Source organism: Nesoenas mayeri, assembly GCF_963082525.1.
Source record: "Nesoenas mayeri genome assembly, chromosome: 6".
In the NCBI taxonomy this organism is placed as follows: Eukaryota; Metazoa; Chordata; class Aves; order Columbiformes; family Columbidae; genus Nesoenas; species Nesoenas mayeri.
In genome coordinates, this window is record NC_137545.1 from 37,007,943 (window position 1) to 37,027,635 (window position 19,693).

The window sequence follows — 19,693 nt, forward strand, 5'->3', positions numbered from 1 at the left end:
ACAGAACATCAGTGTGCACCAGATGTCATAGGATGTGGGCTTCCCTGGTTCTATTAGCCGAGATTACAGCTTTCGCAGGGTAACAAGTTGCTTTGACTCGTATGTGTTGTGTCTTATCTATTGCATTCTTTTTCCACGCTGTATGCAATACAGAGCAGTTTTTCCTATTTTTCTGTCCATTTGGCTCCCTCAAAGGCAGCAGCATGGAGTTTTCAAGCCGTGCTGTTGCAGTGCAGCACAACGACTGTGCAGAAGACCACACATTAATATTTTCCACTGCAGTGCTGAGCTGTATTAGTGATGCTGAAGGGGGCTGTTAGTGATCCCCTAGGCTGCATTTTGATTAAGCACTTGACTTCTACTTGTATTCTCCTAACACTGCATTGATTTCAGTAGCATTAATGGAACATAGCAGCACAGCTGGTGTGAGGATGGACTAGCACTAGAAATGTTAATTTTCTTTAAATCATCCCAATGCTTCACTACTGAAGTTTCTAAAGTATTAGTAGAAACCATTTTCTGCTCTGCATTTAAAATCTTGAAACCTTTAGCTCAGTTCGTTGAACACATTGATAGTGTTTTCAGCTCACAATGCAAATTTTCCCGTTAAAGAAATCTTACCAGCTGGGGATGAAAAATGTGAATGAAATTGAGAATGTGTTAATTAGTGGGAGAAGGGAAAGGAGGTCTTACACAAACTAAACTAGCCTTAACTGTGGTGTTGTGCCTAGACATGGGTATGAGATTTCAGAACTGGAATAGAAACAAGAGAAGGTCTTAATGAATTAAAGTAAGAATAATAGTTTTATTTAATGATCGAAACCACGAGAACAAATAGAGATAAAATTCGTGAATAGACTTGATCGCATGTGATTACTCACAGAATCACAGAATCGACTGGGTTGGAAAAGACCTCAGAGATCATCGAGTCCAACCCTTGGTCCAACTCTAGTCTGTTTACTAGATCATGGCACTAAGTGCCGTGTCCAATCTCAGTTTAAAAACCTCCAGGGATGGTGAGTCCAGCACCTCCCTGGGCAGCCATTCCAATGCCTGACCACTCTCTCTGTAAAGAATTTCTTTCTAATATCCAGCCTAAATTTCCCCTGGCAGAGTTGAAGCCCATGCCCCCTTGTCCTATTGCTGACTGCCTGGGAGAAGAGACCAATTCCCACCTGGCTACAACTGCCCTTCAGGTAGTTATAGAGAGTGATGAGGTCACCTCTAAGCCTCCTCTTCTCCAGACTAAACAAGCCCAGCTCCCTCAGCCTCTCCCCATACGTCTTGTGCTCAAGTCCCTTCACCAGTCGTGTTGCTCTTCTCTGGACCCGCTCCAGCACTTCAATGTCTTTCCTGAACTGAGGGGCCCAGAACTGAACACAGTACTCCGGGTGTGGCCTCACCAATGCAGAGTACAGGGGAAGGATCACTTCCCTTGTCCTGCTGACCACGCTATTTTTGATACAGGACAGGATACCATTGGCCTTCTTGGCCACCTGGGCACACTGTTGGCTCATGTTGAGCTTCCTGTCAGTTAGTACCCCCAGGTCCCTTTCTGCCTGACTGCTCTCCAGCCACTCTGCGCCCAGCCTGTAGCGCTGCAGGGGGTTGTTGTGGCCAAAGTGCAGCACTCTGCACTTGGCCTTATTGAACTTCATCCCATTTTTCAGTCTATCCAGATCCCTCTGCAGAGCCCTCCTGCCTTCCAGCAGGTTGACACTCCCTCCCAACTTGGTGTCATCATCAAATTTGCTGATGATGGTCTCAATCCCCTCATCTAAATCGTCAATAAAGATGTTAAACAGGACTGGACCCAACACTGACCCCTGGGGAACACCACTAGTGACTGGCTGCCAGCTAGATGCAGCCCCATTCACCAGCACTCTCTGGGCCCAGCCCTCCAGCCAGTTCTTAACCCAGCATAGAGTGCACTCTGTCCTTTTAATACTAAAGCAGTTCCTGGTTTTATGAGATCTGCTGATGGGAAACACATTGAGTCAAGCTATTTTCTGTGCTATATGTCATCAAAGGATATTCTAATATGCACTTTTTGTACTAGTCTATAAATCTGGGTTTGGCTTCCAGGTTCCAAAGGTCATAAACTTTTGTGTCATGTTAAATTCTTAAGGTACTTCCATTCTCTGAAGAAAGAAGACTTGGTCCTTAGCACACTAGGTGGGCTGTTGGTGTTGTGGTTTGCAATTTCAACAGTATTGTGGCTTCTTCATTTGCTGCTTTTTTCATTTGTTATTTTAAATCTTTTATGACAAACAGAATACCTGTCAAGCAACAGTCAATACTGAGTAAATAATTATAAATATTATTCAGCTTACTGTCTTAGTAGATTATTTTTAGACTTCCTAACTGTCTGATTGAGAAACATTGAAGCAGAATTTTTTAGCCTGTTACAGAGCATATTATTTGAAGGATGGCGCAGTATGGGAACCGGACAAAATGGGTACATAGCACTCACCGTTACTTACTTTTACTGTTCTATTAAAGAATAGCTAGGAAGCAAACAATAAAAACAGTTCCTTATCACAGATCGTACTTTTTATCTCTTGGGTGTTATCACCTTCTCTAAAACAAACTAAACCTGTGGATATGGAGTTTAATCACAAGAGAGGATAACAACCTGTCCCCGTGAACTGGTGTTTAAAGAGGGTGGTGTGAAAGGCATGGGAATTTAGCCAGTAGAATCGCTCATATAGAGCAACAAGAGGGAAATATCTTTCCAGTGCAAGGTTAGGTGGCTTAGCTTGTGTCTGCCAAGTCATTTGTGCCAGCATGCCAGACTTTGCACTGAAATAACTGATGATTGCTCACAAGTTGTTTCACCTGCTGTGCAGTGACGATCCCTGATGCAGAGCTGTGTTATCTTTAAACAGCCACAGACATTTGCAAAGTGAACATATGGCTCCTTTCTAAACATGGGGATGGAGTTTTGGTTAGTTATACATTGAATATCCCAGGACTTCACAAATGGACCCCTGTGTTTAAAGAGGTGGTTGGTTTTTTTAAAATCTAGAGTTGCTTGGTGTTTTATCAATATCTTCCATTTTTTGTTTTTTTTCCTCAGGATAATCTGTAGCAACTGTGCGCTCTTAGGTTTATAATACACTCACATTCATATTTTCAGTTTGTCAATGCATTCACTTTTTGTCTAACATCCTGTGAGATAGATGTTTAATAATTATGTCTTTGCATAACAGCAGTCAAGAAGAAATAAGCCCTGCATGGCTTCAAAAACACTTAGGTGTCTGTAGAATAGAAATTAATGTAATGACTCACACAAAGCTTCAGAGAAAAAAGCATGAGTATTATCTACTGTTGCTTTGTACTGACTTGACAGTTGCTGTATTCCAAACTTTTTTGGCTGTAAGTTCTAAGTTTTGGCTGGGAAAAGAGACCTCAGAACTTGCATTTTAAATTGCACGAGTCTAATTAAGAATAAAAATCCTTGTGGTTTCTCAAATACTTTTTTCCCAACAAAAGTAACTTTAATGTCTAGCTTAATAATGTATCTTTTCCCCTTCAGGAAAGATCTATCCGACATGAATTTAGTAATAGCATAATACTTTTATCCAGACCTTTTTAACAGGAATCTTTGTAAGATAGTAGGGTTTTTTCACCATCTCCAAATGATGAAGAAACTCTAAACTCCTGAATTGCATTTTAATACTTGCTTTTCATGCTTTGGAAGATCCAGATGTGCAGATCAGTATCCCCCAGGTTCCACTTGCTTCATCTCCCTTGTCTTTGTGAGCCATTCAAAAGTGTAAATTGCTATTACCAACACTCCATGGGATACACAAGATTTGTTCACCTCTGGATTCCTGTTTGAGAAGGGCCAGCTCCTAGTTAGTGTAGATGGCTGAAGGGAGTGAGCTGCGTTGGCCGTATGGGCTCACACTGAGCTAGAGACAGGCTGGGGAACACATTCCAGCCCATGCTGCTTCTGCTGCTCCAGCTGTGCAGCATGAGGACAAGCTGGACTCTTAATTTGGAGCTATGAATTTGTATTGAAAGAGGCTGATCACAGCTTCCATGACTTCAGATATTTTACAAGGATGTTTCCTATGTTTGTAACTGTGGTTCAGAACAGCTAGTTTAGTGAGGATGGGGGAAGGAACATTTTGTTTCCCACAGGTTACTAGATTACACCAACTGGCTCCAGGACACCCTCCATGCCTGGTTGGGAGTGAGCTGCTACAGGAGCTGAAGGGTAATTTTTTGCACAGGTTCAGATCATTAAGGATGAAAAAAGTTGGAAGTGATGTTTCCCAACATAGAACTCACACTGACTATGGCCAAGAAGAAGGGGTACTGCTTCAGCGCAGGTAGCACTTGACTGGAACCATCTAAAATTATTCACAAATTCAGACTTTTGCGTTTAATTCTCAGGCTTATGTGTAGAAACCCATACATTCAAGACTTGTGCATTTCTACGGGCGATGTGTTGCTTTGGACAAATCTTCTTGACGTAGATATGTTTCCAGTCCATTTGTGTCAGCTGGCTTTCTAATTGCAGGCATGAAGGAAAGAGTGCTTGTCTAGGGAGCACTCCGATAGCACAGAGTTGTTTTCCTCTGTTGCTTCTCCTGTTCTTTCACGTTTGTTTTGTCTTGTATGCATATATTGCTACATTTTGTTCTGCTCTGGATAATGCTGTATGTAAATTGTTTATATTTAAGCTTTATAGAACTGCCTTCACTATGTGATTACCTGATTAGTAGCTGTGTACAAAGCAAGTGAAAGTTGATATAGGTGTTTGGATACATCCATTGTAAGTCTGAGTGGGAAGCTGGTGGGCACATGGAGCATCTTCAGAGGCTGTAATGGTGGAATAAAAGTGTTATCATTTTTTGTGGAAGGTGAAAGGAAGCATTTACTGTTGCTGACTGAATTTAGAACATGCTTTTAAATTGTCGATATCTGTATGCATGCTCTGTGTGTTCTTACTTGGAACAGAAATCAGAGCTATAGTTGTCCATGGCCTAGTCTGCAAGAATTCTGTAAGGATAAGAAGATAAGGGAGAATATTTTGAAAGTGTTCATTGATTTGAAATTACAAAGTCATCTTAAAAACAACTTTGCTTCAGTGGTATTGACATTGACAGTACAGCTCAGTTTGTCAAATTGCTGCTGCTGCAGAGACTGCCAAATAAGTGTCTTCTTCCTAGAGTGGTTCTTCTTTCCACACCTGCTCCATTTTGCAATGCTTCACTCATATTTCAAGTTTTTATCTTTAAAAGAAACTATTTTCAAAAGAAATGGAAAATATTCAGATAAATCAGGAGGTGGATTTTTGTATATAATACAATGTTCTTTTATCCGCTGATCCTGTCCCTATTTTAGTCTGGTACTGCAACCTTTATTTTCCCCTGAGATCTCTAATTAGCATATTCTGGGTGAAGCTGTGCACTGTGTCTGCCACAGCATGGAGCGTTCCTCGCTTGATGGATGCCTGGCTTTAATGATCTTGATTCTTGCCCATGGGAAAAGCCAGAAATGATGCAGGTATAATTTAGATAACTCTGGGATGAACTACTTAAATTGAAAACCTTATCCTCTGCTGCCTCTGGCAAGAATCTCTCCACCATGTTAATCATTTTTCTTGCCTTAAAGGCCTACATTAGAGGATTCTTCAAAGTTCTTAGAAGAAAGTCATATCCTGGAGTTGGTGTGGCAACGTCCTTTAAAACTGCTCCTTTCTCCTTGACTCACAGGCTAGAAGTGTTGCTCTGTATAATACTCTTCATGTGTTGTAAAAATCTAGAATGATAAAATATTAAAATAGGTAAAAAAGAAAAAAATCCTTGGGAGACCATAGGAAATTTTTCTCATGAATGTGATGTAGTGCTGCTTGGCTGTAAATTTAGATCATATTGCAACATTTATTAATTGGGTCATGTATCTGATGCCAAGTTGCAGATCATGGGTGTATGATAAAGTGAGAACAGAACTTGAAAATCTGTTTTTATGTTTAAGAGTAATATACCCTTTACAAATATTTGACAATCGGAAACAAATTGTTGCAATTTAGTAGTTGTAATCATACTTCGATTAGGAAGTTATTTTGCTTTTTATTATTTTCAGTGTGGGTTAGCTTGATTTTTACGTCTTCATAGACCAGCTTTTGTAATTCAGCATTTTTACTGCAAGTCAAAGGTGTAATCTATGCAACCATTTTCTTCTTTAGTCAGAAAGAGCACACCGAGTTTTAATGTTACAACAAATATTATACAGTAGGACTCTTCAGTCAGTCAGCCTGAGTTGTAGATTCATGAAAATAAAATGAAGGATTCATAAGGCTGCCTGTCAGAACTGTGAAATGAAATTCAGTTTGGTCTATGTTTCTCTTTAGATCTCATAAATGGAGCCCAAGAACAGTGTGAATTGCCTCCTATGGATGGTTTTCCTCACTGTGAAGGGAAAATAAAGGTAACTGAACTGGTTTTAATCTTATTTATGTGCATTTTGTTAAAAAAACGAACATATATTGCAAGAGATCACTACTCAGACCATGGCATAAAACAAGAACAACTGGGTCAAAAAGAAAAGCGGATGTTTAGGAGTGTGTGTCTCGAGCCTTTAATCCTGCTGCTGCAGAGAAATGAAGTGACATCCTATTAAGACAGACATAAAATGCCATTTTATAGTAAAATGCTAGATTATTTAATAAAATACGTTATTATTTGAATGCTTTCTTGTTACTCACAAACTTCTCCTTTTTTAAAGCCCCATTATGAGTTATTTGGTGTTCCCCTACCCCAGGACTGAGATTCTGTGGGTACCTCACTCCAGCCCTTTCCCCATTTCAGCAAGACATTTGTGCACAGATTTTTTCCCCTCTTTGCCAACAGCTCTGTCTGGTTCCTCCCTTCCCCTTTTCCATTAAAAGCATTCTGCCTTTTCTGCTCACAAGCCGAGTGCTGCACTAAGTGTGCCACCAGAGCTTTGGGGTTCACAGCTGATTCTATATAAATCCTCTATTTGTCTAATAAAGCAGTGGGAAAGTCCAAATATAGAAAGCCATCAGACTTTGGTTGGAAAGGAAATAACAAAACAAACCAAACAAAAAACAACTTGAAGAGATGGAGGTTTGGGATTTTTTTTCCCCAAGATACATTTTGAATGTAAGGATACTGTTTTAGTAGTTGTGGATAAAAGTAAAATTGCTAGGCACTTAAATATCATTATCAAGTATTGCAATTTATTTCTGAATGTGAAAGCAAATAACTACCCAAGTATATGTGAAATTATATTTCCTTTTTTATCTAAATAAAATTCTTAGACAATAGTATTTAAAAAAAAATAAGCTGTTCCTTTTAAATCTCTGGTCTGTGTTTTGATCTGTTTTGACAAACTGGCTGCATAGTGACTATGTAATACATTATTTGAATATTAAAATACAAATCTAAATTAATGACTTGCTTCTGCAGAAATGCCAGATTCTTGGCAGAGTTGAGCAGATTTCAATCTTGATAACTGAAATGATCTGTTGAATTCCAGAGCGAGTGTAACACGAGGCGCAATGCAGGCAGCTCCAGCCACGCCCGTCTGTCTGATCCCTCATTATATTCTCCTTTTGATATTTGTCTCTGCTTGCCTGGCTTCCAGTTTGTATAAACTGTACCCATGTCTGGTATGTAGTTAGTTCCCCAGCACAGGTGAATGCAGAGATGCAGTATGCTGCAAAATACTAATGAAATTCCTTTTCTGTTATTTGTGATTTTTATCTGGTTGGATATACTCACTTGCAGCTTTCCCCTGTTATTCCTGAGTTCAGTGTAAAATACTATAGAGATATCACATCGTACTTAAACCTAAGAGACTGTGTTTTTGTTCTGTTACAGTGGATGAAAGATATGTGGCGGTCGGATCCCTGTTACGCAAGTTATGGTGTAGATGGGTCCACGTGCTCCTTTTTTATTTACCTCAGTGAGGTCAGTAACCTTTTAATCTGCAGAAGGGGAACATCATAGCACCTCCATAGTTCTGGTAACTGCAAACTTTTCTCAAAAGAAATCATGACTTTCTTCAGAAAAATACTATAAAGAGAAAAAAGCAATTAAGACAGAATTATTATGAAGTGTGCTGCTATTATTCATAAATCATTCAGGAGTTTCTATGCTGGAGAATTCTGATGTTTATAACTGAAGTGATGTTAGCAGCAACCCTCCAGCGAGCCCACGCTAAGTATCCTGTTGAAGCTGAGTCATAGACCCTTGCCTCTGAACACTTTTTCTGCTGCTTTCTGTGTAGCTCCTGAGATAGTGACAGGTAAGGATTTTAAGAGAGACATTTGGAAGGTAAAATTTGGGAAGTGGACCTAGATGGTATGTCCTGCTGAGCAGCGTAGCAACTTCCTACTTGGAGACTGTTCATGAATTGCCAAGTCTGTTACAGGAAACAAAAAAAACCCTGAAAGTCATGTTTTTGAGAGAAGTTACAGATATATTGGCTAAAGCTTTTGGTACCTATCAGAACCAAGTGAGGTGCTTACTCTGGTGGGTTTTATGCAGACCTCCTGTTTCCTGAGTGACACTTGTTTTCCAAGAGTGAATTCTCTCAATCAATTTTATGAGCTCTATTACTGGCTTATAGTGTGTGTGCCAGACACAGGTGTATTTGATCACTTGTCCCCTTCTTTCCTATTAGTAAAATTTTGATATCTTAGAGCAACTGATCTCAGAAGCAGTATTGATATTTACTGCTTGCAAAGAACTACAAGAGCCAATGTGGCTGCAGAATTGCAAACTACTATTAATTTTGTAGTTTCTGGAGGATTGAGGGGATGCAGCTGGGTTTTTTGATGACATATCTGAGATTAAAACAGTAATTCTGTTATATAAGTAACTCGTTTGAAATGAAAACAGTTTCCATTAATTTACTCAGCTGACTGTCATTGAACTTTCAGGGGCATTGCTTGAAGCAACAATAATAGTTAAAAGCATATCCAAAACACGTATCTGAAGAAATAAAAAAAGCTAAGTTGAATCACAAATTTGACTCATTCCATTGCTAGTACCAAATGTTGATTTATTTAAGAGACTGTCGTGCTGGGGAAGAAAAATATATATGATTGTCTATATTATTTATCCTGTTATTTATCATAAAAGCTGGAGATATGGTTTTGTAATCATCTGAAGCCGATCTAAGTTTCTCCTAAAAGGTTATGTTTTAGCATCAGCAGAGTTACATTTGCACATTACTATTCTGTCAGCCAGCAAATGCTTCATGTTTATAATGGAGATGTGCCTTAAAAAAGAAGATACATGTCGACAGAATGGGACAATGCATTATTCTTAAATGACATTTATTGTTATGTATTTCTGTTAAATGACAGTACTTTCTGTGACAATCTCCTCTCATCATCAGTTTTGATGCCATTAGTTTTTTCATATTTGATCTTTCAGCTCATCCTCATGGCAAAATGTACACAGATTTACAGAAGCCAAAATGGTTGTTTTCTTAGGGGTCTAGGGATATAGAATTTTTCTTTAAGCAGCAATAGTGAATTTGGGCAACTTCTCATTTCTTGATGGAACAACAGTACAATTAGTATATAAGTATATTTGTTAACTGCAGACTAAGGTCTTGTACTTCTTTTTTTAAAGTGTTTTCCCATTATAGAATGTCAAACTAATATTGGGTGAGCATATTATTAACCTTGAGTGTAAATTTGGCATTCTTAATCCTATGATTAATTCCATGATTAATGCCCAGCAGCAGAGGTTGAAAGCTTAAATGTTTGCGAATGCAAGCATGAAATGAAATTCTAATAACACTACAATGATGTGGATTTATGAGGTGTGTTGGCTGCTAAGGATAACTTGGAAATGCTATTGCGAGAGTAATTTGTCAAAGTGGACAGTGATGAAGAGTTGACAGTTTATAGTATGGTTGCACAGCTGAATGATAAATGTGTCTACAGAGCTCTCAAGTCAAACTGCTGATGTAAAATATTAAAATGCATTAGATTACTGGAAGCATATTACTGTTAAGGTTTTTCTTTTTTTTACTTTAAGGTTACAGTATAGGAGTGAGAGGGTTGTGCACACATAATCTGTTTTACCAAATTTGATATGCATCAAATTGTGCATATGTGTACTTTTGCTCTTAAAATCACCTCTACTATCTCGCGTGACAAGTGCCTGTGCTCTTTCATACTCTTTTGAGATCTACTTTTTTCTTCTGAAGCAGTTCCGCTAGCGTATTATGTTACACTCCTCTATTAATAGCACTCTTTGTAATACAATTCTAAACTTGTAAACAAAAGATCTGGAAATATTACATTTTGGTGTGTAATATGGGTCAGAGCCAGAGAGACACTAAGTAACTTGCCCACGGTTTGTGCAAAGATTTAGAAAAAAGCCTGGAATAAAACCGAGTCTTTGAGGATCTGTCATGTGCCCTCATTATGTTGTCACCACATCTGTCTGCAAAATAGTAACATCACAGTCAAAATCCAGGCTGCCCCAAGTCTTCTCTTCTGCAGAGCCTGCACAAGTGCAAGTTTTAGCAGTTCTGCCTCCACTGGTTTGCTTTGAAGGGCGCTCCTGCAGGAACGTAAGAACAGCCAGCAGAGCTTCTCCACCTCCCGTCTTGTTTCTTGGCAGCTTGAGCCATATGGGAGGCAAGCATGGCAGCGGAAGGAAAGCAAGAGGCAAGCCAGCACATTCAGGCTTGTGGGTTTTGTTTAAAGCTCTGTTCTGTACAGACTTGTAAATAAAACTGCAAGGATTTTGTCCTTCTGTCTTGCTGGTTTGCTGCAGGCATCAGATCACTCCTGGTGGATGATATGCAACTGTGCAGTCCTTGTAACACTAATTGTGCTGGAGCCTTTGAAAGACAAGATACAAATGGCCTGAATAGCAAAACCAGGCTTAAATTCTCTTGAATAACAGAGCAACACAGAGATTAGAAGCAGCAAAAATTGAAAAGCAAGTCTAGGCAGCTCTAAGGTTTCTGGATGGTTTGGACTCGTTTACTTTCAACTATAATACAAACTTGTCCACTGAGAAGAGTTATTTCCTTTTAAACTTACCATTTAGTTATGAAAAAGCCACTTGTTTAACGCTGTAATGTCACTGCCACAGTTATAATTTTCACGGATGGCATTGCCTCTAGGGAGAAATGTGAAAAAATGAATTTCTAGACAGTACAAAAATATATTTCACTGCAAAATGTCAGCTTGCAGCTGAAGAATGACACTTTTAAAAATATATTCTAGAAAATGATTTTTGCACAGTTTCTCAGCCTACCAGAAAAAAAAAGTGGAAGGATCTTATCACCCCTTTTCTCATCTAGATATGGGCTTTCTCTGCAACAACTGCCAGCTGCCCAGGAGAGGGACTGCGGCTGTGCCTGCGGCTGCCACTCACTGCCATGGACTTACCACCGCCCAGGGGTCGTTCCATTGACATCTGCTGACGCTGGGCAGATCTCATTAAATCCCAGGCTTTGAATCTCCAGCTCACCTTGCAGATGCAAGCATAGTATTTACTACCCATCTTGGAAGCGGATCCAACACTTCAAGACTAAAACTGTTTCAAAGACCAGTCCTTGAGATTCTTGCCCATTTGCTAGTATACTACTGGAGAGAATTCTTGTTTTCAGTTGTTCAGACTTGATGGGAACAGAATGCATGGTTTGATTGCTGTAGTATTTTTCTTTACACTGTTACTTTTGCTTTGAAAGATAGAGCAAAAAAATACAAACTGAAACTGATTTTGAATGTGGGTTTATTTCCAGACTGCAAGCTGTAGTCTGAGGCACATACTAGCGAAAGCACCTGGGAACTGTAATTATACACGTTCTGTAAATCCTTGTGGTGTTGCTGGTTTACTGCAGTTTGCTAGCATCTGTGTGAAGTCTCCCTTTACAAAATTTCTGTCACATGTGTAATCTAATTTCTGACTTTGAGATGAGTTAATGACTTGGATTTCTTCATTGTAATTTAACATGAAACCAACTTCTTTGAATTCTACATAATTACTCATAAAAATGACAAAAATCTTGTTGTTGTCTGAAATGTAAACCAGCAAAAGCTTGAACTCCTTTAGTCATCTTACATATTCCCCTAAGAAACTGAAATGCTAATGATTGTCAATACTTTGTCCCCAGATCATCCATTAGCGTATTCCCCTGGATCTGGGTGACTGGGGGTCAGTTGTCTTCTCTACCTCAGTCATTTTAAACTGAGGTTAGTATTTTCCTGTCCTGTTGGAAAAGGCAGAGATGCTCGTGTAGAAGAGGAATCAAATCGAGTACATGTTGCTGAGGCTGGCTTAAGAGACCATTTACTGATTGATGGTTGTGTATAAGATTTTGTGTTGCAGTGTTCCTGGGACTGAAGGTACCTAACACCCAATTTTGGGGATTGCCTTTGGAAACAATAAAATCCAAAGTTACCAGTGTACTCCTCCATTCAGAGAAATTATTGAGTTCAGTTTAAACAAAATCTGGGCCTTCACACCCCAAAGCAGTTCAGAACACCAGCTTTTCACTAAAATCTGGAATCATGTAGCACTTAAATTTTGGACTTCTAAAGTACCATGCAACCTAACCTTATATATATGCTACTACATATGCTTTAGCCAGTGCTGTGTCTACAGAGATTCAGAACCAACAGGGAACACTTGACTTCTTGGATGGACCTAGTTTCTTGAGGATGATCAAGGACTACCTAATGCATTTGACTGGCCTTGAATTCAACACTAGGTACAGGAGACACAGCTGGTCTTATTCAAAAATATGACAGAAGAAAGAGAAATATATGTTCTGAATAATATATTAGCATTTATACCACTCATGCAAAAAATGGTCCATCTTCAACTCTGCGGTTACTGCTTCCCAACAGTCTTCTTTAACTGCTAATCTGCAGTGTGATACCACATCCTTCCTATTAAATCATGTGCACGGCAGTGTAATAGTTGGTTGCTATGGAGAGAATAAGCTAGAGAAAGAACCCAGTGAGAGGAGAGTTGTTCTGGGAAGCAGGGGAAAGGAGTCCTGATTCCGTCTTTGCAGACAACTTCTGTGTTTTGTCTTAAATGATTAAATAAAATGTATTAGCAAGTTGAAGGGCAGGGTGGAAATGAACACTGCTGTCCACCTTCGCCTTGCTCAAACTTAGGGCTTGTTGGGTGTGGATATTCTGTACCTAAACAAATATAAAGCTGAAGTATTTCTACATTTCTGATGGATATTTAATCTAGATACTTAAGTGAAATCATAATCCTTTCTGTCATTGTTGCCGATGATAGAGAAAAGGTGCAGATGAATGGAACAATACCTCTTTTGTAACTGCATACTGCAGCCTTAGCACGTGCTGTATCATCTTCCTGTTCACAATCACATGCATGCACATCTTCACACACATTTGTATGTGTATACACACACACTTTTTTTCCATTGTATGTGTTATTTAACCACAGATATTCCTGTTCCAGGACAAGGTACACTTTAATGCTGTTGCATTTTCTGCAGACGTTTTTGTTATGAGTTAGATGGTATGATACCTGGTCAACTAAAGCAGGTTGGTTTTGTTTTGTTTTCACCTGTCGCCCTGTTCTGTATGAGAAGCTTTCAGAAAATGTGTTGCAAAACAAAGTCCCTAATTCTTGTCCTCACATTCCCTGCCTTATCCCTGTCTTGTCCCTGGTAGTTTTAGGGAAAGCTAATAGGCTTTCATTAGGCAATTTGGGAGCAAGGAGAGAAAAGCAAGTTCTGGGCACCAGGTTGTTTCACAGAGCTTGTAGCACTGTTGGTGCTTATTTGTCATATGAAATGAAGGACATCGAAGGCCTCCACTCAAACCATTCTGAACAGTTGTAGACATTCCTTACTTTTCTTTCTCCCACATCTATAGTTGGAAGTAAGTACTCACCAAAAAAATCCCTGACTTGTACTTATCTTACATCAATGAGTCTGAGAAAAATGGATTAAGTTTTCACTGGTAGTTGCTGGAAAGAAGATCAATTCATGAGCATCTTCCTGCATTTTTGAATGACTATAGCAGCCACTGTTGTTTTCAGAGAAGTTTCCATGGCAGTGGTTAATAGTCTGAATCTGAGAAGAACAGCTGCAGAACTTGATGAGAAATGATGAGTACAGCTCAAGTTATTGTTGTGGGCCATATCTGAGTCTCATGAGGCGACTGGGAAAATCATTTAACTGCTTAGGTTTCATATTTAGTTCTAGGCATGCTTGTGGTGTTCTGTACCAGAAACCCTGAAGCGATTAGCTGAAGTGGCAATACTTGACTCTTAAAAATAAACCAACCAAACAAAAAACCACCCACCCACTTTCTAGGTCATCTGAAGTTCTCACGAAACTGTAGGTCCTTCCAAGAGCTGCAATTAGAAGTCGTTCTTTGGCTTAAAAGTGAGAAATTGTGTGTTCTGGACAGGAGATGCTGAAGTGCTCGGTTAGAATTGAATATTGGTTCACTGGGCAGGAGACAAAGGCCAAGTAATGGAAGAGCAGAAAGTGGGTGTCTGGGGAAAGGCCAACAGTACATTTATTTAGATAATTTTTACACGTCTTCCAGAAATGATGCAACAGAAGCAGCATTTATTCTGCTCTACTATGCATCATTACATGAGGATAAATAGAGAGGAAGACAAAGTTTGTTTTGCTACCCATCTGGTTAGTGCAAACTGTTGCTTTTAATTCTGACAAGATATTGAGCACTATTTCTTTACAAGAGTTTTAAGCAGTCTTTGCTGAGGCTTTGCGCTGCTGTTAGACCTTCATTTTTCATACTGCAATACAAAACCACAGTTAACTGGAAGCTTTTTGCTTGAAATACGTATAAAAATGCAACTGTTGTGGGTTTTGAGAAGGGCAGCAATAAAACTCAGCAACATGCTAGATATCTTGTATAAGTATCATGGAATCAGCAGGCTTTTTAATTATGTAGCAGAAGCCTGTCACTGCTATAGTTTCCTTTTCCCCTAGTTCTACAAAGGCTGTCTCTGAAGTCTTAGTTACCTTGTGTAGTTGAAGAGGTTGAGATCCATCTCCTTTCTACCAAAGTGTCTATAGGCTGTTGTTCACCCATAGCTCTCACTGAACAGGGAAGGAGGAACCACAGATAGAGAGAAATATCTCTGTTCCCTCTGAAAACCTCAGGTTTTTGCAGCTGTGATATTTCTCGCGTACTGGGCACCTCTAAATACAGATGTTACGGCTTGTGTAGACTTCCCTGCTGTAGTTTTTCACTTCTGTTTTCCTCTGTATTTGCATGATAATATATATTATTATCTAAAAGTGACTTCTGGTACATGATCTGCGGTGTTGAGTGTTTGCGTGTTCTGCCCTCCGGCAACCACTCTTATCATAGTCTGATTTTTTTGTCTCAGTTTTCTTGGAACCATGACTTTGTTGATTCTTTAATTACTAGCAAAATTAACCCATGTTCTGAACGATAGAATTCATATTAGCATTTTGGCTGGTTTTGCTATCATAATGTTTCCATCTGAGGGGTAGTTGTTTGCTTAATCTTTGCTTTCTTGGTGCTCTCATTAATTATTATCCCCCCATCTAAAGCTCATAGTTTGTAAGCCATTGGCTCATGAAAAATAGCAGAATTCATTCCTTTTTCTGTAAGAGAATGCCTGTGCATTCTTCCCAGTGCTGAAAATAACAAACCAACTGGTAATACTTTGAAGAGTATGTTGATAAATCCTCCAGTGAGTTAAGTTGGTCTTTCCAGTGAAATGAGGAATTGACTCAATATCAATAAGGAAAAATGAGTGCTAAACCAACTGTGTACACTGATATTGCTTTGGGTCTACTCCTTAAGTGTTTATTTGTGATTAGAATTACTGTAATTTAGTTTAGACTAGAGGGAATGTTTCTAAAAACACAAGAAAACCTGTATTTGTTTCTGTGTCAGTGAAGCGTGCTGCTAACTGTCCTTGGTAGCTCTGAAAAATCTTTGGTTCCTTTAGGATGCCTGGTGGTGCAATGTGAAATACATGAACCCAGGAAAGGGGCACTTACAGTAGTTCTTGAAATGTCATATCTTAATATAGATCAATTTTAAGCTAGGAATAATTCAAAATTATTTCTACTATTTGAAAATAAAAAGAGAGGTTGTGACTGGGCATGATTTGTAACATGGAGCCTACAAATCTTTTCCACCAGTGATTCCACAGCTTATATCAGTAAAAGTTCAGATCGTTAATGGCTACAATTTCTAGTATATTTCCAGAGTTGGAGACCACTGAAGAATCACATGTTTGCAGACAAGGTTGATCAAGTGACTACTTTCAAATGTATTAAATACAATGAGTAGATTAAGTCATGGCATTCAAATTAATGCTTCTATATAATTTGTCTGAGGAACCTGGTTTGAGACATTTCTTCTCTTTAACGAGGTTATGATGTCTATTAATTTCCCTGCATGTAACAGGTCTTCTAGGCAATCATTTGGTATGATCTTAAGCTTTTAATCTCTAATGCTTCAGGCTTACTGCAGCATGATTAAGCTGAAATTGTGTTTTGACAAGTCTATGCCTGCAGGAACCGTAAGACCAGCTCTGAGTTCAACTTCTCAGGGAGTTGTGAACTTTATCAGTAGTGATGGGGTATCTTAGCTGGCTATAAATGTTTCTCCCTTTTCACAGTGCACAGTTCTGTTTCTGTTTCCATGAGTTTGCCTCCAACAGTGAAATTCCTTTATCCCCAAAGTGAATTTCTCAAGGCACATGAATAATAAAGATTCTACAAGACAAGCAAGATCCCCAGGGAGAGCACAGGAGCTTTCAGTGACTTGCATCCATTTGCTGTTTCTTCCCCAACTCCTAGCTGTTGTACATTTTTTTTTCCTAATAGACAATAGTAGAAGTATTGCATTTACACTGATAATGTTTCTCTAAGAATTACAGCTATTAGTACTTGTGGATACTGTTACTTATGTTATAATTATGTTACTTATACCCTTCACATAGGCTGGTTTTGGTTTTAGTCTTCTTTCAACTTTTTGTCTAGATTGCTACAACGTAAACTTTGATCCTTGGGTTTTATCAGGCTTTGCCTTTTTATATTCTAGGGAGATGGGAAATGTTCCCAAACACAATTTTTTAAGGCCTAGAAGCATAAAATAGCACTTTTTGAAAACATTTCAGAGAAACCATATTTAGAGCATTTAAGCATTTATTTAGAGCATTTAAGAGCTAAATGGTTGGCTCCAAGAGTGGTGCTACAGGCAGGGCTTTGGATTTTTTGATAATGGTTGGTTCTATAAGACACCAGTCCGGACAGTGTCACGTGGGAAAGGTTTATCTCAGAGGGGCAAAAGAATGCTGGGGCAGGAATTAGCTGGGCTCATTTGGAGAGCTTTAAACTAGGCTCGAAGGGGGATGGGGTTGTAGCTGGGCTTGTCCCAGTGGGGCAGCATTCTAGAACTGATGAGGACCAGGTGGCCTCCTATGCTCCTAGGGAGAAATGGGAGTGCTCTGCTCGCTCCTTGAAATGCCTGTACACCAATGCGCGCAGCATGGGGAATAAGCAGGAGGAGTTAGAATCCTATGTTCGGCTGGGAGATTATGACCTGGTGGCAATTACAGAAACATGGTGGGACAGTTCACATGACTGGAATGTGGTCATGGATGGCTGTGCCCTTTTCAGAAAAGACAGGCCAGCCAGGCGTGGTGGTGGAGTTGCTCTCTATGTGAGAGAGCAACTACAATGTACTGAATTCTGCCCAGGAGTGGATGATGAGCGAGTTGAGAGTGTATGGGTCAGGATCAAGGGGCAGGCTGGCAGGGGTGACACTGTTGTGGGTGTCTGTTACAGGCCACCAGATCAGGCTGAGGAAGTTGATGAGGCCTTCTATGGGCAGCTGAGAGTGGCCTCGCAGTCACAGGCCCTGGTTGTTGTGGGTGATTTTAACTTCCCTGATGTTTGCTGGAAGGACCATTCAGCCAGCCAGCCACAGTCCAGGAGGTTCCTCCAGTGCATTGATGATAACTTCCTCATGCAGATGGTGGAGGAGCCGACTAGGAGAGGTGCACTGCTGGATCTCATCCTCACTAACAAGGAGGGTCTGGTCGAAGCAGTAAAGGTTGAGGGCTGCCTGGGTTGCAGTGACCACGAGATGGTGGAGTTCAGCATCTTGTGTGGCAGGAACAGCATAGCAAGTAGAATTGCAACCCTGGACTTTAGCAGGGCTAACTTTGGCCTTTTCAAGCAATTGCTGGGGGAAATTCCATGGGCAAGACTGCTTGAAGGAAAAGGGGCCCAAGAGAGCTGGATTGCATTCAGCGATTGCTTCTTCCGCGCTCAGGATCAGAGCATCCCCACACGTAGGAAGTCAAGGAAGGGAGCCAGGAGGCCTGCGTGGTTGAATAGGAATCTATTGGGTATGCTCAAGCAGAAGAGGAGAGTTTACAGGTCATGGAAGCAGGGGCTGGCCACTTGGGAAGAATATAAGGCTGCTGTTAGAGGATGTAGGAAGGCAGCTAGGATAGCCAAGGCCTCCTTAGAATTACAGCTGGCGAGAGGGGTCAAGGACAGCAAAAAGAACTTTTTCAAATACATAGCGGATAAAACTAATACCAGAGGCAATGTAGGCCCACTGAGGAATGGGGTGGGTGCCCTGGTGGCGGAAGATACAGAGAAGGCAGAATTACTGAATGCCTTCTTTGTCTCTGTCTACTCTGCCGGAGGCTGTCCTGGGGAGCCCTGTACCCCTGAGACCCCAGATGAAGCCAGGTCAATGGAGGAGCTTGCTTTAGTTGACGAGGACTGGGTTAAGGAGCAATTAAATAGACTGGACATCCATAAATCCATGGGTCCAGATGGGATGCATCCGCGGGTGCTGAGGGAGCTGGCTGAGGTCATTGCTGGACCGCTCTCCATCATCTTTGCCAAGTCTTGGGAAACGGGAGAGGTGCCTGAGGATTGGAGGAAAGCAAATGTCACTCCAATCTTCAAAAAGGGCAAGAAGGAGGACCCGGGTAACTATAGACCGGTCAGCCTCACCTCTGTCCCTGGGAAAGTAATGGAACAACTTATCCTTGGTGCTATCTCAAGGCATATCAAGGATAGGAAGGTTATTAGGGGCAGTCAGCATGGCTTTACCAAGGGTAAGTCATGCTTGACCAACCTCATAGCCTTTTATGAGAATGTTACAAGGTGGATGGATGATGGCAGAGCCGTGGATGTGGTCTACCTTGACTTCAGTAAAGCCTTTGACACAGTCTCCCACAGCATCCTAGTTGCTAAGTTGCAGAGGTGTGGTCTAGACAATAGAGTAGTGAGGTGGGTTACAAACTGGCTTAAGGAGAGAAGCCAGAGAGTGGTAGTCAATGGTGTGGAGTCTAGTTGGAGACCAGTATCTAGTGGAGTACCTCAGGGGTCAGTACTGGGGCCAGTATTATTCAATATATTCATTAACGACTTAGACGAGGGAATAGAGTGTACTATCAGCAAGTTTGCTGATGACACTAAGCTGGGAGGAGTGGCTGACACGCCAGAAGGCTGTGCTGCCATCCAGCGAGACCTAGACAGGCTGGAGAGTTGGGCGGGGAATAACCTAATGAAATTTAACAAGGAAAAGTGTAGAGTCCTGCATCTGGGCAGGAACAACCCCAGGTTCCAGTATAGGTTGGGAACTTACATATTAGAGAGCAGTGTAGGGGAAAGGGACCTGGGGATCCTGGTGGACAACAGG

General features: G+C 40.5%; 1 protein-coding gene across 1 annotated transcript in view; it reads left to right on the plus strand.

Annotated features, from left to right (window-relative positions):
* Positions 1 to 19,693, plus strand: part of MGAT5 (alpha-1,6-mannosylglycoprotein 6-beta-N-acetylglucosaminyltransferase) — a gene marked incomplete at both ends in the record, with an annotated part of 73,065 nt that overhangs the window by 10,326 nt on the left and 43,046 nt on the right. Inside the window, 2 exons of the mRNA XM_080346826.1 lie at positions 6,368 to 6,444; positions 7,860 to 7,949. Coding sequence (XP_080202952.1) covers positions 6,368 to 6,444; positions 7,860 to 7,949 — 167 coding nt within the window. The remainder of the gene's footprint in view (positions 1 to 6,367; positions 6,445 to 7,859; positions 7,950 to 19,693) is intronic.